General features: G+C 40.7%; 1 protein-coding gene across 4 annotated transcripts in view; it reads right to left on the bottom strand.

Moving 5' to 3' along the window:
- The window catches only part of TRAPPC10 (trafficking protein particle complex subunit 10), a 118494-nt gene that overhangs the window by 76088 nt on the left and 18533 nt on the right, over window positions 1–23873 (bottom strand). For 2 of the 4 annotated variants that reach the window (XM_077119129.1, XM_077119130.1), the window contains exons 2-3: window positions 7658–7739; window positions 2279–2414 (exon numbers count right to left, since the gene is read on the bottom strand). The exons of 1 other annotated variant lie outside the window; for it this stretch is intronic. In XM_077119129.1, the coding sequence (XP_076975244.1) occupies window positions 2279–2414; window positions 7658–7739 (218 nt within the window). Of the gene's footprint in view, window positions 1–2278; window positions 2415–3425; window positions 3893–7657; window positions 7740–23873 lie in introns of those variants that run through there. One more of the 4 variants, XM_077119131.1, reaches the window with a different exon arrangement.

Here is a 23873-nt window from a genome sequence, read left to right as displayed (position 1 = left end):
TTCAAAATAAAATGTTTAAATAAAAAATAGGGGCTTAGAATTTCTATTTTTACAAATCTCAGAAAATTGAGAGCACATATGCAAAGATGTGTCAATGAAGCACTGCTTGTTATACCAAAAAAACAAAAAACAAACTACATGGATGTATCCAAATAAAACATGTCCTAATATTAACCAGCAGTTAAAAAGTGACCTGGCAGGACCACCAAGACAAACTGCCAAGTGAAAACAGCACGTCACAGAGCAAACGGGCTCCTGACAGCTAAGCAACAAGAAAGGCCAACGAGACGGCAAGGGCACCAGGAAGCACAGGTGCCAGCTTGCCACCAGGGGTGGGAGGTGAGATGCGGGGGGCTCTGCCTCCGTGAGAATCCTGTGCAGACACACACTTGCACAATTAAAAAATGTTTCGCGAAGGTGAAAGTAAAAAACAAATAGATATACAATAATAATAGTAAGAGGCAAATATTAAGATGCAACGATAAAAGGCAATTCACAAAAAATATATACAAAAATGAACATAAAAGTATATTCAATCTCATAAAAAACTGAAACTAGCAATGGGATTATTTTTGCCTATAATTCTGAAAAACATTTTGAAGATCAACAATATCTATGGATAGCAAATGTTTGCAAAACTATACAGTACCAGCTTTTTGGAGAATAATTAGGTAAAATCTACTAGAATTCTGAAATGCTCATACCTTTGGCCCTTTATTTTCATTTTCAGAAATGTATCCTACAGCAATACTCCTACAACTGCTTTAAGATATGTATGTATGTGTGTGTGTGTTTATATATATATATGTAAGAATGTTTACTAGAAACACTGCAAATGCCCATCATACAAGTAGTCATACAAGGGAATGAAATTAGCAAGGATGAGTTTCTGTACGTACTGATGTGAAAAACATATCCAAGATTATGTATGGTTAAACGTGAAATAAGTGAATGCTTATTTCACTTTTAACCGAATGGTAGGTTTATAATCCAATTAAAAAAAAACAAGAAATAAACGGGTATAGGAAAACAACTTAAGAGAAATGCCTGTCCAACCACTGTTGGTCTATGTGGAGGGAAAGAACGGGAAGGGTTATGGAAGGCGGACTTTCACTTTCTGCTTCCCTAACTACTACGAATTCTTCTTATTTTTGTCAACAGAAAACTAGTCAAGTTTGAAAGCACACCTGTCTCCAAGTATGCCTGATAACGTCTTTTTATTTTCCTGCAGAAAGCAGCAACATGAGAAAGAGCCTAGGTTCCACGCTGGCTGTACCATACACTAGGGCCCTTGAGCTCTTGAGCGCAGTCTGTTCTCTGCCTTGTGGGGAGCACTGAGTTCAGCCGGCGGACCAGCCAGCCAGCCAGGAGAGAGTCTTTCACTCTCTGAACAGTGAGAAATGAAGAGCCAACCTTTGGCAGCATCACCTCCTCCAGCGGCCAGGCGTTCTTCCTGGTCTGTCTCCATGATCAGAGCAAACAGCATAGTAGAGACAGAAAACAGCTCATGCCACCCACTCCTGCACCAGTGCCAACTGTTCATGCCAGGAGTAGCTATCAAGTCCTTGCAGAATCATCCACTCATGAAACGCACACACATGTACACTTACACATATTTGTCATCATTAAAAACTACCTCTGCATCCTCAAATTTTGGTTAAATTATCACAGTATATAATGATTTATGGACTATGTATATTGCTAAGTGCTTGCAAACTGGAGACTTCAAAGTCAACAGACAGACAAGAAGAAAAGAATCTGCAGAATTTTCTATCAGCTCATGACAGAAGAATTCTATAGCAAATGAAATCTTTCTTTCTGGATTCATGAATGTAGAGAGGCAGAAAACAAAGAATATCACGCCCACATACTAGTGTTCCCTAGTGTGATGGACTTTCATGGAATGTCTCCTGGAGAGGCAATGAGATAAGAAAGACACACAAGAAAACCTAAACAGATATCAAACCTCGTAAGTGCCACAGCGGTGGACAAACAATTCAAGGAAAATGAAATTGGAAGGAAATATTCAAAACCCAATTTAACCTGATTAAACTTAGGTGGCCACAGGACAAGAACGTGGTGGCTGCAGGAGCTCACAGCCCAGGAGCCAGGGTTCGACTGGGCGAATGTGCCGAGGGCAGCCCACTGGCCCTGAGCAGAGGGCAGAAACACAGCCGCTCACATGGGGGCAGGTCAAGGAAACCTGACACAAAGAGCACCTCAGGGAAAGAATCTGAAAACTCAGAGCTGCCTGCGTTTTCCCTCGATGAATACTTACACAGCATTCTGTCCAGTAAATATGAAGAAAGGGGAAGGTAAGCAGAGCTTTGTTTCCTTCTTTGGGCAGCAGCTCCTCTTTGAACTGAACAAAACTGGACTCCAGGTGAATCATCTTAGGAGCACGGCCATAGGACCTATAAACGATTTTTTTAAAAGTCACTGAGAAAATGACTAAAGAATGCTGAGCAAGGAAAGTGGCAACAACAAATACTTTAATTCAGATTTATAAATTCAAAAATGTAACATTCATTGATATTGTCTAAAATACTTTATGAACCATCTTAAACACAGTTTACATCTGGAAGCCCCTTCCCCCGACACCTTCCACTCTGCTCCCTGATACATGCACAGCAACACATTTGAGCCCGCAGGGCCCTTGGCAACTGTGCAGACTTCTGAGCGCGTGGGCTCTGCTCGCACGCAGCTCAGGCTCTAAATGACTGTCTCAGAGGCAAACAGCAGCTCCAGAGTCCAAGAGCACTTTAAAGTTATCAAAGCTTTAATCACACTGAGTTTACTGCAACAACGTGTATCTGCGAGAGAACAGTCTGCTGAAAGAACAGGTTTCTGTGTGCAGAGCTTCTCAACCCAAGAAGCTACATCACCACAGCAAAATCCCACAAACTAGACATCTGATCCAAGGATGCAGCACTATTTTACCATGCTTCTAAAAAATAAATTATGCTGCCTGTATCAATTTTCCATCCCTTTATTTTCAACTTCTAGCAGCAGTGTCTCCTTTAAACATCTAAAGCTGAATTTTGTATTTTTTAATCCAACTAAGGAGGCTCTACTTTAGTAATTAGAAACCAACCACATTTAACATGATTCTGCTGATGCTTGAACTTGTGTATCTTTCATGTACAGGTTTTCTTCTTTTTCCTGTCCTTTGTGAAATTAATCTTCCATTTTTACCTTGTCTCGCTGCTGGTTAAAAGTTTGACAACCTTTTTCTAGTCCACTGCTGCTTACATTATTATTTTAATATGCATAAGCTTAAATTTTTCTTTCAACGATTAAAGCTAATGCCTATCCTTTCCTTGAGCAGACTAGAACAATGCACTTTCTTCTCCCTGCTCTCCTTCCACACGTGAAATTTTAGATTTTTCAATTTTTAAAATGATAGATATCTTACTTTAGCATACCATTTTCATAACTTGTTCACTAGTAGTTGCTTCTTTCATACTCTTAATTCTGAGTTTGTTTTTCTTCTTGTTGAGGACCATCCTTTAATTATTTCAAAGAGGATGTTTAAGTTTCTGATCTCATATACTGTATGTCTGAAAATGTTATTTATTATAGTGTGTCCCAATCATCTCAGGTCATGACATGGAATGAAAATCATATTTGAATGGCACTCCAACATAAATACATGTGGCTTTTTGCAGCCAGAGGTGACTAAATGGCCCTTGGCTATCTTGGGTCCCATGTGGCCACCCCAAGGCCTGAGAGAAGCAAAGGGTCTCCACACACTGGTTTCTCTGCCCAGGAAGTGCTAATTCAGTCTTCCCTCTTGAATGGCAGTGTGAGTGAACTCAGATCTTTAGGTTCAAAGGCCCTTTCCCTCAACTGGAAGCATGTCGCACAGGGATTGTTAACGGAAGCCATTAATCTGCTCCTCCTGCCTTTACTCTGCTCGGCATGTGTTCTAGCTTGCTAGCTGCTGGAATGCAATATACCAGAAACTGAGTGGCTTTTAAAAAGAGGAATTTAATAGGTTGCTAGTTTACAGTTCTAAAGCCGAGAAAATGTCCCAATTAAAACAAGTCTATAGAAATGTCCAATCTAAGGCATCCAGGGATAGATACCCTGGTTCAAGAAGGCCAATGAAGTTCAGGGTTTCTCTCTTGAGTGGAGGAGCACATGGCGAACACAGTAAGAGTTTCTCTCTGATCTAGAAAGGCACATGGTGAACATGGTCAGAGTTCCTCTCTCATCTGGAAGGGCACATGACAAACATGGCATCATCTGCTAGCTTCCTCTCCTGGCTTCCTGTTTCATGAAGCTCCCCAGGAGGCATGCTCCTTCTTCATCTCCAAAGGTCGCTGGCTGGTGGACTCTGCTTCTCATGGCTATGTCGTTCTGCTCTGCTCTCTCTGAATCTCTCCCATTCTCCAAAACGTCTCCCCTTTTATAGGACTCCAGAAACTAATCAAGACCCACCCAAATGGGTGGAGACACACCTCCAGCTAATCCAGCCTAACAACCACTCTTGATTAAATCACACCCCCAGGGAGATGATCTAATTACAGTTTCAAGCATACGGTGTTGAACAGGAATTAGAAGAAATGGTTGCTTTACAAAATGGGATTAGGATTAAAACATGGCTTTTCTAGGGTACATACATCATTTCAAACCAGTACAACATGGTCATTTTATTTTGTGCTTTTCATTCTGCTTGATGTCCAGGAGCTCCTACAGTCTCCTAATTCTTCAAATATTGCCTGTGTTCTGCTCTCTCTAGTCTCTCCTTTTGAAATTCCCACGAGACGGACCACAGTAACTAATGGCTCTATTGTCCACATCTCAGCTTTCCTGCACGCTTCCATGCTCAGCTCTTGGCATGAATCTCAAGAGTTTCTAAGCTCCATCTTCTCACCCACTAACAGCACTCAGATAGTCACTGCATCTAGTAAAGATTCTGCTTCCATTATTTTTTCATTTCCAAGATTTAATAAATTAATTTAAGTTTTTATCAAAGTGATATATGTACCCACTTTAAAGTGAAAACAATAAAATATTAAACTTTTCACAGACACCACCACAGTAGCTGCCTACCCCATCCTCCTGTGGCTTCCCTCCCGAAACCCTCTCAGCTCTTTGTTCTGGCACTTACCTCTGTGCCCCTAAATAGAAAACTGCTATCTCCTGAGAGGTTAATTTTAGACACAATCTCGACCATGTGTGATGGGAGATGCTGGTTTAGCTCTGCCAATCCAGCCCCTTTTGTCCCTCCATCCTCTCTGGAACTTTATCACACAACTTTATATTCCACATTCTACATTGCCCTTATTATTAAATATAAAAGCACTGTTCACTAATGAACCAAGTAATGGACCATAATTATGGTAGTTTTATAATGTAACTTTTGTTCTTGGAATTGACAATGGCCTCCATTTTTCATTTTCTTAACTCAGTATGTCATCATTTTTAAATGCGTTCTGTTTCTAAGTCTAATGGAGCACACCCTCAGCACTTTCCTGAGAAAGAGAAAATAGTTTGGTCTATTCCTGGGGCCATTTGGTTTCTCCAGAGATGAATTTTCTATCCCCAGCCTGTGGAACGCATATCTGGCGACAGAGTCTTTAGATCTGAGCTGTGCCAGTACGTGGCAGTTCTCACTGTGTGGAAATTACACCTGCACCGAGTCCCTGCTGTCAGAAAGGCACATCTGCTCAGCATTCTGCTATGCCCAGTACCACAGGGTCTGGAGCCCAGTGTCTGCAGCACCACCCTCCTGGCTCCTTGGGGAGTGGAGGGGGACACAAGCAGTCTCATCACCACACACACGGGAGTGGAGACCTGCCACTGACTGCTCCTGGAAACATCTCCTGCCCAACCCCCTTCCTAAACCTGCTCTTCTTTCTCTTCCAAGCTCTCCATCTTGTCCCATTGCCAGCCTGGACTGACACGCTTCTTGCAGAGCCACCTCTGCAGACACTTGAGTTCAACTTCCTCAGCATTCTTTCCCAATTCCTTCATCTGTTCTTCAAAGAACGGCCACCATCTTCTGGCTACTGCTGCCCCACCCCACCCCCTCCTCTCTGCCCATGTGGACTGAGGCCTTTTCCAGGCCTTGATTCCTACTGGCAGGGCTTCAGGAAAGCGGGGAGATGAATGTATGCACTTACACTTTTCTCCACCTGGTTTTTGGTCTTGTTTCATGGATATATCTTTTTCTTTTCTCTCTCTGAATGTCTATATTGTGTATACTTATTTAAGATTTAAGATCTTATTTAAAACTACTCCATTTCTCCAGGAACTGGATATGTTCTCCATTTGTTGGATATGTTCTCTCTCAGAGGAGTGGGCTCCCTTGGGGCTGAGCAAATCCTCTGTAAGAGAATTTGCTCATATTCTTTCTTGTAAAACGTTATAATCGGGCACAAGATTAGATTCACTAGAGAGCTGGGTAAATTCATACCCAAAAAGCCTAGTTAATTCTTCCTATTAGTAGGGTACAATCTGATGGTCAGAAGGGAATGATTTAGCAAAGCAGAGTTACATGGACAATGACTAATGATATGACATATTTTATATACTCTGGTTAAAATCAGATTCGGTTCATTAACAAGTCAATAGCCAAACAATTCCGCAAATAATATCCAATCTTAGAAGAAATAAGTTTTCCAATAAGATATTCAAAGTTATTACTATTAAATAATTCAAAGACATTCAATTATGTCCTCTGAGTAAGTTACTATATGAACAATTACATTCCTATAACAATGTTTTAGTTTGCTAAAGCTGCTGGAATGCAACACACCAGAGATGGATCGGCTTTAACTTAGCTACACATTTACAGTTTCTCAGAGGAAAGGCAGCTAGGTTTCCTGTGAGTTTTCTATGTCACATGGGAAGATACACAGCAGTGTCTGCTGCCTTTTCTTCTGGCTTCTGGCTTCCAGTGGCTCTCTCCGGGTGTCGCTCTGGATCTCCAAACCTCTGGGTCTGAGCTGAGGTGTGCTGGGCTGTGCTAAGCTGTACTGAGCTGCTGCTCTCTCTTCTGACTTCTCCTTTGAAGCCTCACACATTGCAGAAGGCATTCCCCTTCGCTGACCTGCAGATGTAATCAGCCTTAGAAGAAATTTACACACTGATTTTCCACAGGAACAGAACAACTGGGCACCATCATGTGGCCAAGTTGACACCTGAATCTAATTACTACACAAGCCCTCTGGGACTACTGATCTATTTTTTTTTTTTATCGTATTTTTTTCCTTCCAATTTTTAAATAGTATCTTTCTGTATACCTTATCCTTCAAAAAAAAGGGCACAGGCACTCAGGCTAGAGAGAGCTCTTGGTAAGACTGCAAATAGCTACCACATCTTCTGCTGTCAGGGAGAGTTAAATGAGTAAATGTCTCCTTTCCAACCTCTACTTTTAAGATATTCTGACGCACCATCAATAATCTGAAGTGATTTCTAAAAACGTGGGTCTTTAACTCAAAATAATTGTCTTGCTTCTACCATCCCCCATGTCTCATTAAGAAAACTACCACATTCCTGAATAAGACTCACCAATTAGGTAATACCATTCAGTTTATTTACAAGAGGGTTTAGAACTCAAACCTTAACTTACACTACTTGAATTGCTCACATAAACATCTAAAAAAAATGAGAAGGGGGATATAGTCAAAAAACAAATACACCATACCTTCTCCATTCCATTGGTTCTCTTGGAAGCTGCTGGGAAAGTGTTGGATAGATAGAGGTAAATAAATTCTGATCTCCAGCACCTATAACAAGAATAAGGAGAAAAGCATTCTGAGGGGAATATAGGCACCTCAGGACATTGCCACGGGATAAGTATCACTTCCCTGGTGACGGCCCACAGAGTTTGAACCAGAGCCAGCTTGATTCCACCCAGCTCTGTACTTCACAACAAAGCACCCACCATCTTCCACCTAGAGAGCACCGCCAAAAAAATGCTATGCAGAAAAGGAAATCTGGAAAAGAGACTGACTTCATCCCAGAAGAAGTCCATGCTCATGCAAATGCCAGTTGGAGCTAAAACAGATAGGTCCCTTGCTGTGGGTACCCACTCTCCAAGGCCCTTCACAGGTGCACTCTCCTTTGGTCTTACTATCCCCCCCAGAAGGTAAAGGACATGAAGCACTTCACAGGTGAGGCTGGACATGAGAGCCGAGAGGCCACCGCCCACAGAGCACAAGACTAGCGGCAGCAGTTACTAGCCACGACGGTGCCTGACTTCATACAGCTCGCTTCAGTTATCAACCTAACTTTAATAGACCTGAAAAACCCCTTTAGTTCTCATGACAATATAACTGTATGATACTTAAGGCTAAAAGAAGAAACTTTTACTACAGATGACTAAAATTCTTAGACCAGAGGAGCATTATAAGCGAAATCATTTTCCAAATTGCTTTACTTTGAGCCTAAATGAGTTATTGGAAATTGCTCATTTTGCTATCATGACCCTTAAAAACAACAACCATATAACAAAACCACCTCCCTGGTGAGAGCACTGACATTTGTGGTTGGTAAGAGCGGTAAGGATCCAAGAAACAGCAGAACATAGGGCCCAGGGCGCAAGCTCTGGAAGCCCACTGCTGGCGCAAGTCTCAGCACTATCATGTACTGACCTAGCCATCTTGGGGATCATAGCACCCCACCACATCTCAGTGGACCCTTGGTAAAGTAGGAAAATATGAAGACCTATCTCAGTAGGGTGGGGAGGAGCTGAGTCTGCACAGGACTGACTTGAACAAGCTCCCCCCAAAGGGTAAATACTCAGTGTCCCTGTTCCTACATTTCACTTCTGTTACAATAAAAACAACTCTTACGTTTTAACATTAATTATTTTTCATCCTGTTCATTTATCTGGTGGTCATCTTAGATATTAAAATAAAGTCTCAGCTAGGTTCAGGCTTCTTCTCTTTGACTGCCAACTTCTCTTGCCTAGTTGAAAGGTTCTAAGATTAATATATAATATCACTATTCTTTGCGAAGTGGAAATTAGGGCAATTACATGGGAGCTATCTCCCCATCCCTCAGTTTTTATATAACACTAAAACATGGGTCTTGCAATAAAGCTGCACATACACGTACACTGATTCACACTTGGTGGAAACCGGGGTATCCGCACACCCCACCAGCCCACCTCCTGCCCACAGCAAGGCTCGTGAGAAAGAAGGCAGTAACAGTGACACGTTTTCTTACCCTCTACTATGGAATAAATCTTTCATCTACCCCCTGAAATGATTTTAAAAGACTGCAAGTCAATCAACACATCTGCCAAGGACAAATATGTCGTTGGAGGTGACAGGATTCAACCTGTGACCATTTGGCTTCAGCACCCCAAATTTAGATTTGATGGTCGAATTGTTCTAACCTACTGAAGCTCTGCAGTGACTCAGTAAGAATGTGAAGTAAAACCATCACAATTTTCTCAAAGCACATCACTATTAATTACGTTACAATTAAAGCTTTATATCAAATATTATGAAAACTGGAAATGCCTTTAAAGATGGGCTAAGGAGAGCCAGGATCCAAGAAGAAGCTTAAGGAGAAAATCAAAAAGAAGAACCACAGCAGAGCTCTCATGATCAGTGATTAAATTAACACATGTTCTTGCAGCTTCCTGAAACAAACCAAACATAAGTAAAAAGTCAGAAGAGCTTTGCGGCCTGAAATGGAAAAGTAGATCAGCTTCTAGGATTTTTCATTTAATCCCGTGGGCCTGAGAAAATCCAATAGGGATGCAGCTGCTCATAAAATAAAGACCAAAAGTAAAAGTGAGATTTAGATTTAGGGTCAATGTGCCCATGTTCTGAGAACCATGATCAGAAAATCACTGTTTGTTTTTTTTCTGGTGTAGGAGGCTATTAAAAGTCACCTTAAACCATTTATTTCAACAACAATGATTTATTTTTTTTTGGTGTAGGAGGGAAGATTTAGAGAAATCATTTATAAGAGTAATTTAAAGCACAGCCATTTACGTAAGAGCCATTTTTCTCTCCCTGGGTGTGGCCCTCCAGTTCTGGCGGCCAAGACAGGCTGCACGTGGCAAAGCAAGGAGGCTGTGGGTCAGGGTGGCACCCAGGGGCCCACACAGTCCTCTGAGAATGAGCACACTGTCCTGCAGGAGCTCTGGGCAGCCCAGACATCCTTACTGCAGTCAGGGTTTAAGAAGCAGACCTCTGCCCACCAGTGCCTGATGCTACCCTGTCAAGGGGGCCGGCTGAGGACAAGGCAGGCAAGTCCCGTTCTGCAGAGAGAGGTGGAGCTAGGCTGGGGTACTGCTGGTGACTGCTGGACCCCCTGCAAGGGGTAAGGGTGGTCCCTTGTGAAGGAAGGCACAAGTCTCAGAATGGCCAACAAAGAGGGGCAGTTCCTTGGGTGTCTGGTTTCATGAACCGATACATTCAGATATTTATACCAGTTTGACTTGGATTTTCTGCTAAAGGCAGTTTGCAAGTAAGTAAAAGAATGTCATTATTTCCTGAATATATTACCGAATTCTCTCAAGCTTTTGCAAGGAAATATTTACATATTAATTGCCTAATTCAAATTTTTTTTATTTTAAAAAGCAGATAAGGACTAATTAAATATAGGGAAAAATTAACTTTAAAAGGTGATTTCATGAGCTTCCAGGAAGATAGTCGAATGGGATAGGCTGAGTTCACCCCTGCTCCACAGAACTAGAAAAGTGATAGAAAAAAGACCAGGACAGCAGTTCCAGGATACAAGTGACCAGAGAGGGACTTTTATATTACATAGGGAGGATCTGGATGAAAAAGTGGAGAAATTATGATCGAGAGGACGGGGTGAGTTTATTTGCACCTGGGAAGGGCTGCAAGGCACAGGCCAGAGAGTGTGTGTGGGAGGCCACTGCACTCCCACACTGTCTCTCAGCTCCAGCCAGGAGCTCCCATGGGGAACCCGAAGCCAGCAGACTTGGTTTACCTACGCACAGAGACCTCTGTGGTGCACAGTACCTACCCTGTACCCCTGAGGTGAGCTGGTTTAGGCTGAGACCGGGGGGCTCTCCCCTTGGGGGGACACAGAGCTGAGCTGATCTGACAACTGGCAGGCAAAAGAGAATTCGCTGGGTCCTGCTGCTGCTTCCACCCTTTTTCCATGGAGAGGCGGGATAAGGGAGCAAGTCACATGGCACCACCAGGCACTCCCAGGCTGGTTATGGCAGGAAGTTGAAACACTCAGTCCCACAGCCCAAGGTCATTACACGCAGGGGCCTGAGGACTACCAGACCCATCAGGCCCACAGGCGGATTCTCCACCGAGGTACACACTGCCCACCCCGAGCCCCAAGGTTGGCAGACTTCAACACACATGGAGACCTTGGCTGGAATTGCACTGGATCTCCATTCAGCTCACCCGGCTATCACAGTCACAGTTGGGAAGAGGAGGGCCTGAGGGGAAGAGAAGGCCCAAGAGCACCATCCACTAGGAAGATATGGAAAGTGCAGTCTGGCAAACTGCCTATTTCTTAGCTTTTAACAGATCTCCACTTATAGTTCCACCTCCTGCTTGAGGTCCCGGCCATGATTTGGTGGGGAATTAGTGAAAAAACAAGTGCAAAAGGAGACCTTCAATGCAAACCCAAGCAACTACAAAATCCTAGACCAGGGAACTCAACTTTCAAAATAATCTTATCAAGATAATCAAATGCACAAGGCGCACAAATATAAGAATCACTGGTGTCCTGGGTGGAGAAGAGAAAAGGGCTGGGAAGATTATTTGAGGAGAAAATTGGGGAGAACTTCCCAACCCTTGAAAAAGACATATATATGCAAATCAAAGAAGTTCAACAAACTCCAAATAGAATAAATCCAAATAGACCCACGACAAGACATATCCTAAACATACTGTCAAATTCTGACGAGAAGCAGAAAGTGCTGAAAGCAGCAAGAAAAAAGCAATCCACTACATACAAGGAAGACCCCATGAGACTAAGTTTGGGACATTCAACAGGCACCATGGGAGCAAAAAGGCAGGGGGATGGTACATTTAAGATTCTAAAAGAGAAAAATTTCCAGACAAGAATTCTTTATCTAGCAAAGCTGTCCTTCAAGTGTGAGGGAGAGATTAAAATTTTCACAGAAAAAGAAATACTGAGAGAATTTGTTAAGAGACCAGCCCTGCAAGAAATACTAAAGGGAGGTCTACTGGCTGGAAAAAAAAAAAAGAAAAGGAGAGAGAGGTCTGAAGGAGGGCACAGAATTGAAGAGTATTCATAAAGATAACTTAAAGGATGAAAAGGGGGGGAGGAGAAATATATAGATTTGACAAATAAAATTCAAAGGAAAAGATGGTATATTTAAGAACTCATTTACATGTAATAACTTTGAATGTTAACGGACAAAACTCAACAATTAAAAGGTACAGATTGGCAGAATGGATTTAAAAATATATCCATCTGTATGCTGCTTACAAGAGCATCCTAGACCCAAGGATACAAATAGATCAGAAGTGAAAGGATGGAAAAAGATGCTCTACATAAGCTGTAAACAAAAAAAAGCAGCAGTAACTATATTAATATCAGACAAAATTTTGTCTCTCTAAATGCAAAGATGTCATAAGAGACAAGGGAGGACACTAAATATTAATAAAAGGGACAAGTCACCAAGAAGAAATAATCATAAATGATTATGCACCAAATCAAGGAGCTCCAAAGCACATGAGGCAAACACTAGCAAAAATGAAGGAAGCTATAGATGTTTCAACAATAATAGTGGAAGATTTCAATACACCACTCTCCTCTATAGATAGAACAACCAGACAGAAGATCAACTAGAAAACAGAGAACCTAAACAATGTGACAAATGAATTAGACGTAACAGACATATATAGACCATTATACTCCAAAACACCAGGATATACATTTTTCTTTAGTGCTCAAGGAATGCTCTGCAGATTAGAACATATGCTGGGGCATAAACAGGTCTTAATAAATCTAAAAAGACTGAAATTGTTCAAAGTATTTTCACTGACCATAATGGAATGAAGCTGGAAATCAATAACCACCAAAGAACAAGAACTTTCAAAAATATACGGAGGGCAATGCGACAGTGGCTGGGTGGTGCAGTGGCAGTTCAGCAGCAGAATTTCTGCATGCCATGCCCAGGTTTGGTTCCCAGTGCCAGCCCATGCAAAAAAAAAAAGATATATATATATATATATCACACACTTAAACAATCAGTAGGTCAAAGAAGAAACTGCTACAGAAATCAGCAAGCATTTGGAGATTAACAAAAATGAGAATACAGCATATCAGAACTGTAGAATACAGCATATCAGGATGCAGCAACCGCAGTACTGAGAGGGAAATTTATTGTCCTAAGTGTCTATATTTAAAAAGAAGAGCAAAAATCAAAGACTTGACAGCATACCTGGAGGAACTAGAGAAAGAACAGCAAACTAAACCTAAAGCAAATACAAGAAGAGAAATAGATTAAGGTAGAAATAAATGAATTGGTGAACAAAAACAAAAAACACTAGATAGAATCAATAAAACCAACAGCTGATTCTTTGAGAAAATCAATAAAAGTGATGGCCCCTTAGTGAGGCTGACAAAAAAATAGAGCAGATACAAACAAAATCAGAAATGAGAGGGGGGTCACTACCATGGACCTTGAAGAAATAAAAAAAAAAATCCTAAGGGGATACTACGAATAACTATAAACGCCAACAAACTAGACAACTTAAATGAAATGGACAAATTCCTAGAAACACACGAACAGCCTACACTGACTTGAGAAAAAATAGAAGACCTCAACAAACCAACTACAAATAAAGAGAAGATTCAATCAGCCATCAAACACCTTCCTACAAAGAAAAGCCCAGTGCCAGATTTCTGTTCAAACTCTTCCCAAAAAATTGAGGAAAAAGGAACATTATCTAACTCATTTTATGAAGTTAACATCACGTTAATACCAAAACTGCATAAAGAAATTACAAGAAAGGAAAAGTACAAGCCAATCTCCCTAATGAATATAGATGCAGAAATTCTCAACAAAATACTTGCAAATCGACTCCAACAGCACATTAAAATAATTATACAATACGACCAAGTGGGGTTTATTCCAGGCATGAAAAAGTGGTTCAACGCTATCAATCAGTGCAATATAAAATATTAACAAGTCAAAAGAGAAAAATTACAAGATCATCTCAACTGACATTGAAAAGGCATTCAACAAAATTCAGCATCCTTTTCTGATTAAAAAAACACTTCAAATGGTAGGAATCAAAGGAAACTTCCTCAATATGATAGAGGGCAGATATTAAAAAGCAAGTCAGCATCCTACTCAACAGTGAGAAACTGCAAGCCTTTTCCCTTGAGGTCTGGAATGAGACAAGGACTCCCACTGTCATCACTATTATTCGATATTGTACTACGAGTTCTAGCTAGAGCAATCAGGCAGGACAAAGAAATAAAAGGCATCCAAATCAGAAAGGAAAACTTTTCTTATTTGCAGATGACATGATCCTATACATGGAAAAATCCTGAGAAATGTATAAGCAAAGCTACTCGAACTAATAAACAATTAATGCACAGAAATCAGGAAAGTTTCTTTACATAAATGTCTAGTTCGCTAGCTGCCGGAACACAATATACCAGAAACGGAATGACTTTTACAAAAGGGAATTTAATAAGTTGCTAATCTACAGTTCTAAGGCTGAGAAAAAATGTCCCAATTAAAACAAGTCTATAGAAATGTCCAATCTAAGGCATCCAGGGACAGATACCCTGGTTCAAGAAGGCCAATGAAGTTCATGGTTTCTCTCTCAAGTGGAAGGGCTCATGGCAAACACAGAGTTTCTCTCTCATCTGGAAAGGCACATGGTGAATACGGTCAAGTTCCTCTCTCACCTGGAAGGGCACATGGTGAACATGGCATCGTCTGCTAGCTTCTTCTCCTGGCTTCCTGTTTCATGAAGCCCCCTGGGGGGCATTTTTCTTCTCCCTCTCCAAAGGTTGCTGGCTGGTGGACTTTGCTGCTTGTGGCTGTGTGGTTCTGCTTTGCTCTCTCTAAACCTCCTTCTTTCTACAAAATGTTTCCTCTTTTATAAGACTCCAGAAACTAATCAAGACCCATCCAAATGGGTGGAGACACACCTCCAGCTGATCCAGCTTAACAACCACCCTTCATTAAATCATATCTCCAGGGAGATGCTCTAATTACCATTTCAAACATTCAATACTGAACAGGGATAAGAAGAAACAGCTGCCTTTACAAAATGGGATTAGGATTAAAACATGGTTTTTCTAGGGTACATACAACATTTCAAACCAGTACAACAAGTAACGATCAACTGAGGAGACAATTAAGAAAAAATTCCATTCACAACAGCAACTAAAAGAATCAGTATCTAGGAATAAACAACCTGGAATGTAAAGGACCTATATACAGAAAACTCCAAAACACTGCTAAAAGAAATAAAAGTCCCTCCCAAATAGGTAGAAAGACATTCTGTGTTCATGCATAGGAAGGGTGAATGTCATTACGATGTTAATTCTACCCAAATTGGTTTACAGAGTCAACGCAAATACCAATCAAAATTCCAACAACCTAGTCTGAGGATTTGGAAAACCTAGTTATCAAATTTATTTGGAAGAGAAAGGAGCCTCAAATAGCCAAAAACATCCTAAAAAAAAGAATAATGAAGTGCAAAGACTTACACTTTCTGATTTTAAAGCTTATTGTAAAGCCACGCGCAGTCAAAACAGCATGATACTGGCACAAAGACAGACATATTGATCAATGGAATTGAATTGCGTGTTCAGAAACAGACCACCAGATCTATGGTCAGTTCATCTTCAACAAGGCCCCCAAATCTACTGAAGTGGAATAGAAGAGTCTTTTCAATAAATGCCTGGAAGAATTAGCCAAAGGAATGAAAGAGGACCCATACTCACACTCCATACAAAGATGAACTCAAAGTGAATCAAAGACCTAAATATAAGAGCAGTACCATAAAACTCCTAGAAGAAAATATAAGGAAACAACTTCAAGACTTAGTATTAGGAAGTAGCTTCTTAGATCTTACACCCAAAGCACAAGCCATGAAAGGAAACACAGATAGATAAATGGGAACTCCTTAAAATAAAATGCTTCTGTGCCTCAAAGGACTTGGTCAAAAAGGTGAAGAAGCAGCCAGCACAACTGGAAACCATATACTCGGATGAGAGTTGATAGCCAATATATATAAGTAAATCATACAATTCAATAAGAAAGGAACAAACAATCCAATTATAAAATGGGCAAAGGATATGAACAGACATTTTTCCGAAGAGAAAATACTAATGGCTAAAAAGCACATGAAGTGATACTCATTTTCATTAAGTTATAAGGAAAATGCAAATCAAGACCACAATGAAGTATCATCTCACACCTACAAGAATGGCTGCCATTAAACCAACAGAAAACTACAAATATTGGAGAGGATGTGGAGAAATTGGAACACTTATTCATTGCTGGTGGGAATGTATAACAGTAAACCCACTGTGGAAGACAGTTTGGTAGTTCTTCAGAAACTTAAATATCAAGTTGCCTTACAACCCAGTAATACTACTACTTGGTATATACCCAGACAAGCTGAAAGTGGTATTACATACAGACATTTCACACCGATGTTCACAGCGGCATTGTTTGCAATTGCCAAAAGAGGAAACAATCCAAGTGTCCATCAACAGACAACTGGATAAACAAAATGTGATATATGCACACAATGAAATATTGTACAGGAGTAAGATGAAATGAAGTACTGAAACATATGACTACAGGGCTGAACCTTGAGGACATAATGCTGAACAAAATGAACCAGACACAAAAGGAAAGACACTATATGATTATACTAATATGAACCCCCTGGAAAATGTAAAATAAGTCTTAAAATGTAGACTGTAGGGGACCTAGGGATAGACAGAACCTAAAGAAAGGGAAATGGTTACCTAATATGTACAGACTAATTAATGAGACTAAACTTAAAAGCATGGGAAGGGATAGAGGTGATGATAGCTCATTAGTGGGTTTATAAGTAATTGTGCCATATTAAAGGTGAATATAACTGAAAGGGGTAGTTCAGAGCAATGTACCTCACCGATTAGCACTACAAACATAAATAAATTCTTGCATGAACTATTTCAAAGGTATGACACTTGTACAAAGAGTTAGTAATAGAGGGGTATATGGAAAAAACTACTTAATGCATGCTATGGTTTATATTTAATGGGAATACATCCCTAGCACCACAACAGTATTAGGGATAATAATTGGGCAGGGTGGACAAGAGTTAAAGGGAGTTTGGGATTTTCTCCCCACACGTCTGTTATTCTTCTCTTTGGGGTAATAAAAATTGTCTAGAATTAAGAGTGATGATGACTATAAGATTAAGTGAGGATACTGTGGAACACTTTTTATTTGGGATAGAATGTATGCTTATATGAACATATCTCAACAAAATACGCAGATTCAAAATAAACAAACAAAAGTGCCAGAGAAAATGTGGAGAAAGAGGTATACCTACTCAATGTTGGCAGGGTGGCAGAACGGGACAACCCTCCAGAGGGGAATGCAATGGATCCACAGGAGGCTAATTACAGAGTCACCATATGAGTAGGCATTCCCGTTACTGGGAATATATATGAGTAGGCAATCCCATCCATTACTGGGAAAAACAGGTCCTCAAGCAGACATTTGCACACTGATGATTTTAGCATACATGGATGTACACTATAGACCCAGTGGATGGAGATGGTGGAAGGGTACACTGCCTGAGCAGCAGAATGGTGAACTATGGTATGCACATATAATGGAATATTGTGTGGCTACAGAAAGGAATGGAGTCATGAGGCATACAACGAAGTGAATGAACCGTGAGGATATTATGTTGAGCAAAATAAGCCAGAAACAAAAGGGCAAATATTGTATGGTCTCTTTTAGAAAATAATTACAAGAAAACTGGGGCCTAGATTGTAAACTCTTACACCCATCATATTTATTCCTGAGCTTTAAGAGTTATTTCTACATTCTGAGATGCTGTGCTATATGTGTATAACCTGGTATTTCCCTGGAACACTGGGTACCTGTGTGACACCTAAGACTCAGAGTTGGAGTTCTGCAGCTCTGAGTCTGCATTCCTACATAAAGCAACTGTTAAAGAAGCCAAAAAAAGAGATGAGGCTTCAATTAGAGACTAGAACAAAGCCAGTCTGGACGAAGGTAAATCAGAACACAGGGTAAAGGATAACACTGTCTGCATTTTAGAACTTCACCAACTGTGTGAGACCAAAAGAAGAAAGATTTATTTTGTCCAAAACCTAAATTTTCTGTAGCACACAATCTAACTTAACCTGTCTGGCCAGTTCAGTTAAATAACCTAAACACATGGAGCCTAGATTTGGGAACAAGTTCTTATAATTCTGTATAGCTTAATGTAATACCCAAATACGTTGCAGAGTATGTTAGACATATAATTAAAAAGTATTGGCAAAACACATTAAGTCCGGAGTGGTGATTATTATTTCTGGATTTTGAGAAGCTGTTTTATATATATAAACTGATATTTAGAGATAAGAATGAAACTGAACATGTTGGGGTTAATGTAATTCAGAACACAGGGGTAAGAGAGATAGTGTCTCTATTTTAGAACCACACATACTCTTTGAGACCAATGGAAGAAAGGTTTATTTGGTCTGGAACTGAAATTTTCTGTAGTGCATAATCTATAGCTCATTTGAACAAGTGAGACACAGGGGCACAGAATAGGAAAGAAGTCCTTTAATCCTATATAGATCATTGTAACGCCTGGATACATCCTAGCGAATATTAAGCAGATAATCAAAAAGTACTGGCAAAGTCCCCTGAGGGATGGGAAAAATACTATGGAACTATTAAACCTTACCATCAGGGAATCCCCTGATACTGTGTCAAACTTTAGGGATACCAAATCAATAGGCCATGCCCTCGACCATGAGGCTTACTCCTGTGAAGCTTATGGAGGTAGCAGAGAGGCTCAGACTACCCATAGGCATGCCTAAGAGTTACTTCTGGAGGACCTGTGTTGTTGTTCAGATGTGGCCTCAGTCTCTCTAAGCCCAACACTGCAAGCAAAATCATCGCCCTCCACTCTACATGGAACATGGCATCCAGGGGTGAAAGTTTCCCTGGTGGCATGCGAGACAGCTCCCAGGGATGAATCTGACCCTGGCACCGTGGGATCAACAATTCCATCCTGATCAAAAGGGGGAAAAGAAGTATTAATGGCAGAGAGAGTTCAAATAGAGTTGAGAGGCTAGTCCAGAGGTTGCTCTTACGTAAACTTCAGTTAGAACTAGTATCAAAACCTGCCAACTCCCAACCAGGACCACTCCAGCCAATTTCAAAGAACACCTAGGGCAAAATATAAGAGTCCACAAAGGTTCCATGCACTAGAGTAACTTTCCAGAAACCTACAACCTCCAGATGGGTCCCTGGTCCAGATAAGCCCTGAAACCTAGCCCAGCCTCTCTAGAACATCAGACAGTTCCATCCCCCTACCCCATATTATGACAGATCCTTCCAATATGAAAAATTCAGAATTGCCATAGCCCTCTAAAGAGAGGGACGGAAAGAACAAGGTGATGGTGGAGTTATACAGAGAAGACAAGATTTAACAAATGAATATGAATGCTGAATCATTAAACCGGTATCTCTTTTAGTCTCCAGTATTTTAGAACAGCTAGAAGTAAAAACCTAAAATTGTGGAATTATAACTCATGTCAAACTCTGAAATATGGCCTACAACTAATTGTGGTGCTGTACTTTGAAACTTATAGCTTTTTTGTATATATGTTATTTTTCACAAAAAAAGGAGGAAAAAAGTCGATTGTGATACTAAAAAATATTTAAGCCCTCTAGCCTCCTATATTCTGGAGCAGCTAGAAGGAAAAATATGAGAGGATCATATGGTAATCCGTGACAAACTCTGTCCTGTAACTACTTGTTGAAGAGTGCTTTTTTATTTCTTTGTTTTGTATATATGTTATACTACACAATAAAAAGTTAAAAATAAAAAAACTGCAGTCAACATAAAAAATATATACATATATATATAAACATACACAACATCCCTTGAGGGACTAGAGTAATATATGGTTCCTAGGCCAGATAAGCCCTGAAATCCAGGGGTACCAACCAGTCTCTCCAAGAGCACTGACCAGCTGCATCCCCTTATCCCATAATGTCGAAACCCCTTTTCAACATGAAGAAGTTAGAAGGGTCACTGCCCAAATATCCCTGAAGACTGGAAGAAAGATCAAAGGAGAAAGAGGAGTTGTAACTGAGAAGATTTTAACTACTTGTTAAAATGTACTTTGAAATTCATCACTTTTTTGTATAGATGTTTGTATATTTCACTATAAAAAGTTAAAAAAAAAGATGATTTCAGTGATTAAGTATAAGCAGGCCATATTTCAACAAGTTCTGCCTTACATATAAAAAGAATCTTAAAAACAGAAGGACTAGGGAACTCAATTATAAAGAAAGAAATTAGCAATCTGAACCAACATTAACAAGACACTGGCAGGTATGTCCAACTTATAAAACAAACAAGGTACCTAGAGATACAGATGAATCACTTAGATTTTACATCACCAACACGACAGTGGGAAAAAAAAAACGGCTAGTTCTGGAACATCTCTAACCTTCACAGATGTCAGCTATCAGGATAAATGGAACCTGTGGGTACACAGTGTGTTTCCGACCCCAGAGGCTGGACTGAGCCCCAGCGCCAGGCATAGGATACACCTAGTCAGGTACAGCACCTCGTCCAAGGCTGAGAAACAGGACAGCGTGGTCAGGGTGGTTGAGAAAGCTATACTGCTCACACATAATGCCTTCTACATTTGTTTTACCTTCCTTCAACCAAAAGAGCAAAGGAAAATTTCACTTTCGATTGTTTATTGCACAAAGCCTTTAGAAAGTCACATGGTTATGTAATGTCAAAGCATTTTTTAAATTCAGATTTTTTATTCTTAACAACCAATAGCAATGAGGATAGGCTCACTCTTAAGTTGATACTCAGCAAATAGAAGACTCCAGCATTTCCTGCTTGATGTGACAAACCCTCAAATCAGACAGACTGGCAGACACCACTGCTTCATACACAGCTGAAATTCTCTGCCCATACCAAAGCAGTAAGGGTGATTACCCTTGGAGAGGAGATTGTAGGATCGTACACTTTCTAAACCAAACTAAAATAAAGGCATGTATTATTTTTTTAACTTAAGACAAAAATGTTTAAATCTATGCTCAAAAAAAGCTACAAATTTGTTGTTGCTAATGTTTCCATGATGACTGTGAAATGCTATTTAAGATTTTAGATCTTAATTCGAATTAAGAACGAATTTGGTACCAAAGATCCTACAGAAGGAGCATAAACGTCCAAAGGGGGCTCGAATGTTCAAAAGCCACTGCAGTGATGTCTCAGAAAGATGGAGGAATAAACTGAAAAACAGCTTATAAGACCGGCAGGACCCAGGGGTGGCAGGAGTTCCTAAGACATTTTGCTCAGTCGTGTTAAGGACATTCAGAACTCTGTGTCCTACCTTGGACCTGCTTCTAGAGGGTTTGGCACCAGGTGAAAGGGAGAAAAAAGCTGCTAGCCAAGAGGAAGTTCCCAGGAGCCACAGGGTCAGAGTGATGGGTCTGGCACTCCCCCCACACCTCAGATTCACTTTCACTAAGCCCACACACCAGGCCGGGCAGAGGAAACCAAGGCACACAGGGGCTCCACAACCAGCCAAGTACAAAGCTGGGTTCAAACACAGAACATCTGGCCTGGGAGCCAGTATTTCTGGTTGCTGCTCGTTCTTAACTCTGCCATATGGACTAGCCACCCTGCAGCAGCTGTGCTGAGACCGACTGGCTAAAAACACAGGTTCCAGAAGCCCACCACCATTAAAGAATAAATATTCCTGTCATCTGTTTTATGATGTGCCAATGTAAACATGCAAATTCTTAAACGACGCAAAACTGGAAAGGCCTTACACCAACATATAAAAGGATCAGGAAATTAGAAGTGTGAGAAAATGACAAAAAAAAAGAGCAAAATGTTCAGCCAATGTGCAGCTGGTGCACAGCTTTCCTAGATACCAATTTTCAAGATCAGTATTTTTTTTTAAGATCCGTATTTTTACTTGAAGATTTGTCAGGCAAAAGATCTTACCTCAAGATTTTAAGAACTGTTGATATTCTCATACACTAGATTTTTTTTCTCCTCAAATTCTTTACAACAATCTTAGTAAAGAGAGACAGTAACTTTTCTAATAAAACGCATCTCATTTTATTCTAAATTGTTGAAGAAATTAGGCATCTTTTAGCCTGTTAATGAGATGGCTGTCTTCCACCATCTAATGGGCTATCAGATTTAAGAAGGGCTCATTTACTCTCTAGGGATTTAATAATAATAATGCCCTAAGGCAGGAGAGGGGAAGAAAGCGGAGAAGAACTCTCATCTAGTGCGGCTTACATTTGGGGCCACCAGCAGTGTCCCCCCTCTGAGGGCTCTCCCAGCTGGGGACAGCTCAGAGACAGCAGTAGGACCAGGACTGGGTGGTCAAGTTTTAAGGCCCCTTCCAAGCAAGAAAGTCCTGCTCTTTTTTAACCGCCTACCTTCCCTCCCCCACAGCATCGCAAAACAAAGGAAAGATATAATTTATCCATCATTTGCTTTAGAGAAAATGTTGCAAAAATGCCTATTTCTTTAAGCATGCTGCTGACAAAAGAAAGCTGGAATTCAGCAGTTCACTCTTATCTGAAAATGCTGTCAGAATACACTTTCAGCTAAGAATGATGCATGTGCTTGCCCACAGGCTACAGATTAAGTTCTCCTCAATGAGTTTAGGTGGATCACAGTTTAAAATGGATGATAAAAATGTCCAAGGTCACAAACTAGGCAGTCACCTCAGCCAATTCGATAATATGGAAAGCACATTTCCTATAAGCTATATATAATACTAATGCAGTAATGAAAAGTAATTAATGCTTCAAATTGGTGGCTCTTCCATGGGGAAAACTAGCATCAGAAGCATAAGCATGGGACAGGGAAATGCTCCCCGGGCCTTCCCCTAGTATCTGCATATGAAAGGTGCCCACACCTTGGGGTTCTAGGCAGAGTTAAGGTTACCGAGAAAGGAAGGAAAAAGCACCCAGATGTTACCCAGATTCATTAAGTAAAAAGCGAAGGTTGGGTCTAACCCCTAAAATGGGGAGGAAACTTCTTCTCTCCCAGGACATTGCCCTCCTTTGCTGGAAGGCTCCCATTTGAGAAGTAAAGCACAAGAACACTTCCATAGCTTTCTCACCTTTCACAAGTTTAAAGAAAAATAATTCCTACATTCACAATGATGGGAATGACATGCATGTGGTTGTCAGCTGTCACCGATCCTTCTGTGCCAGGCCTGCCAAATCGTAGGATTTTAAATCACAACTCAGCGTATCCTGCCAGTTCATCACAGCTTTGATTTCTGCCTCTTTCATCTAGTTGCAGCATGCACCAACCACCCCTATGCCCCTCCTGGGTCTCTACCTTTCCTCTTTCTATTCCCGCTGGGTCTCTCTCTCTCTCTCTCCCAGCACCCAGTCCAGGCAACAACTGCTACCGCCAGCTGCAGTCAGCAAAGGCAAACGGGACGCTGTGCTACAGCCACCAGTTTCACACTGTGGAATTTTGCAGAAAAGAGACCACAACTGCTACAATAAAGACAAGTCACAGGTATAAAGGAAAGGAGTCAAAAAGGCATCTTTGCTGAAGTCTACTTTTCTAAAGTCCCAAAGTTTTGTTTCGTTTTTTAACTTAAAAGACTGGCACCTGTAAAGAATGTTGAAATTTTAAAGTAAACACTTT

Source organism: Tamandua tetradactyla, chromosome 10 (assembly GCF_023851605.1).
Source record: "Tamandua tetradactyla isolate mTamTet1 chromosome 10, mTamTet1.pri, whole genome shotgun sequence".
Classification (NCBI taxonomy): Eukaryota; Metazoa; Chordata; class Mammalia; order Pilosa; family Myrmecophagidae; genus Tamandua; species Tamandua tetradactyla.
This window is presented reverse-complemented; position numbering and strand designations above follow the sequence as displayed.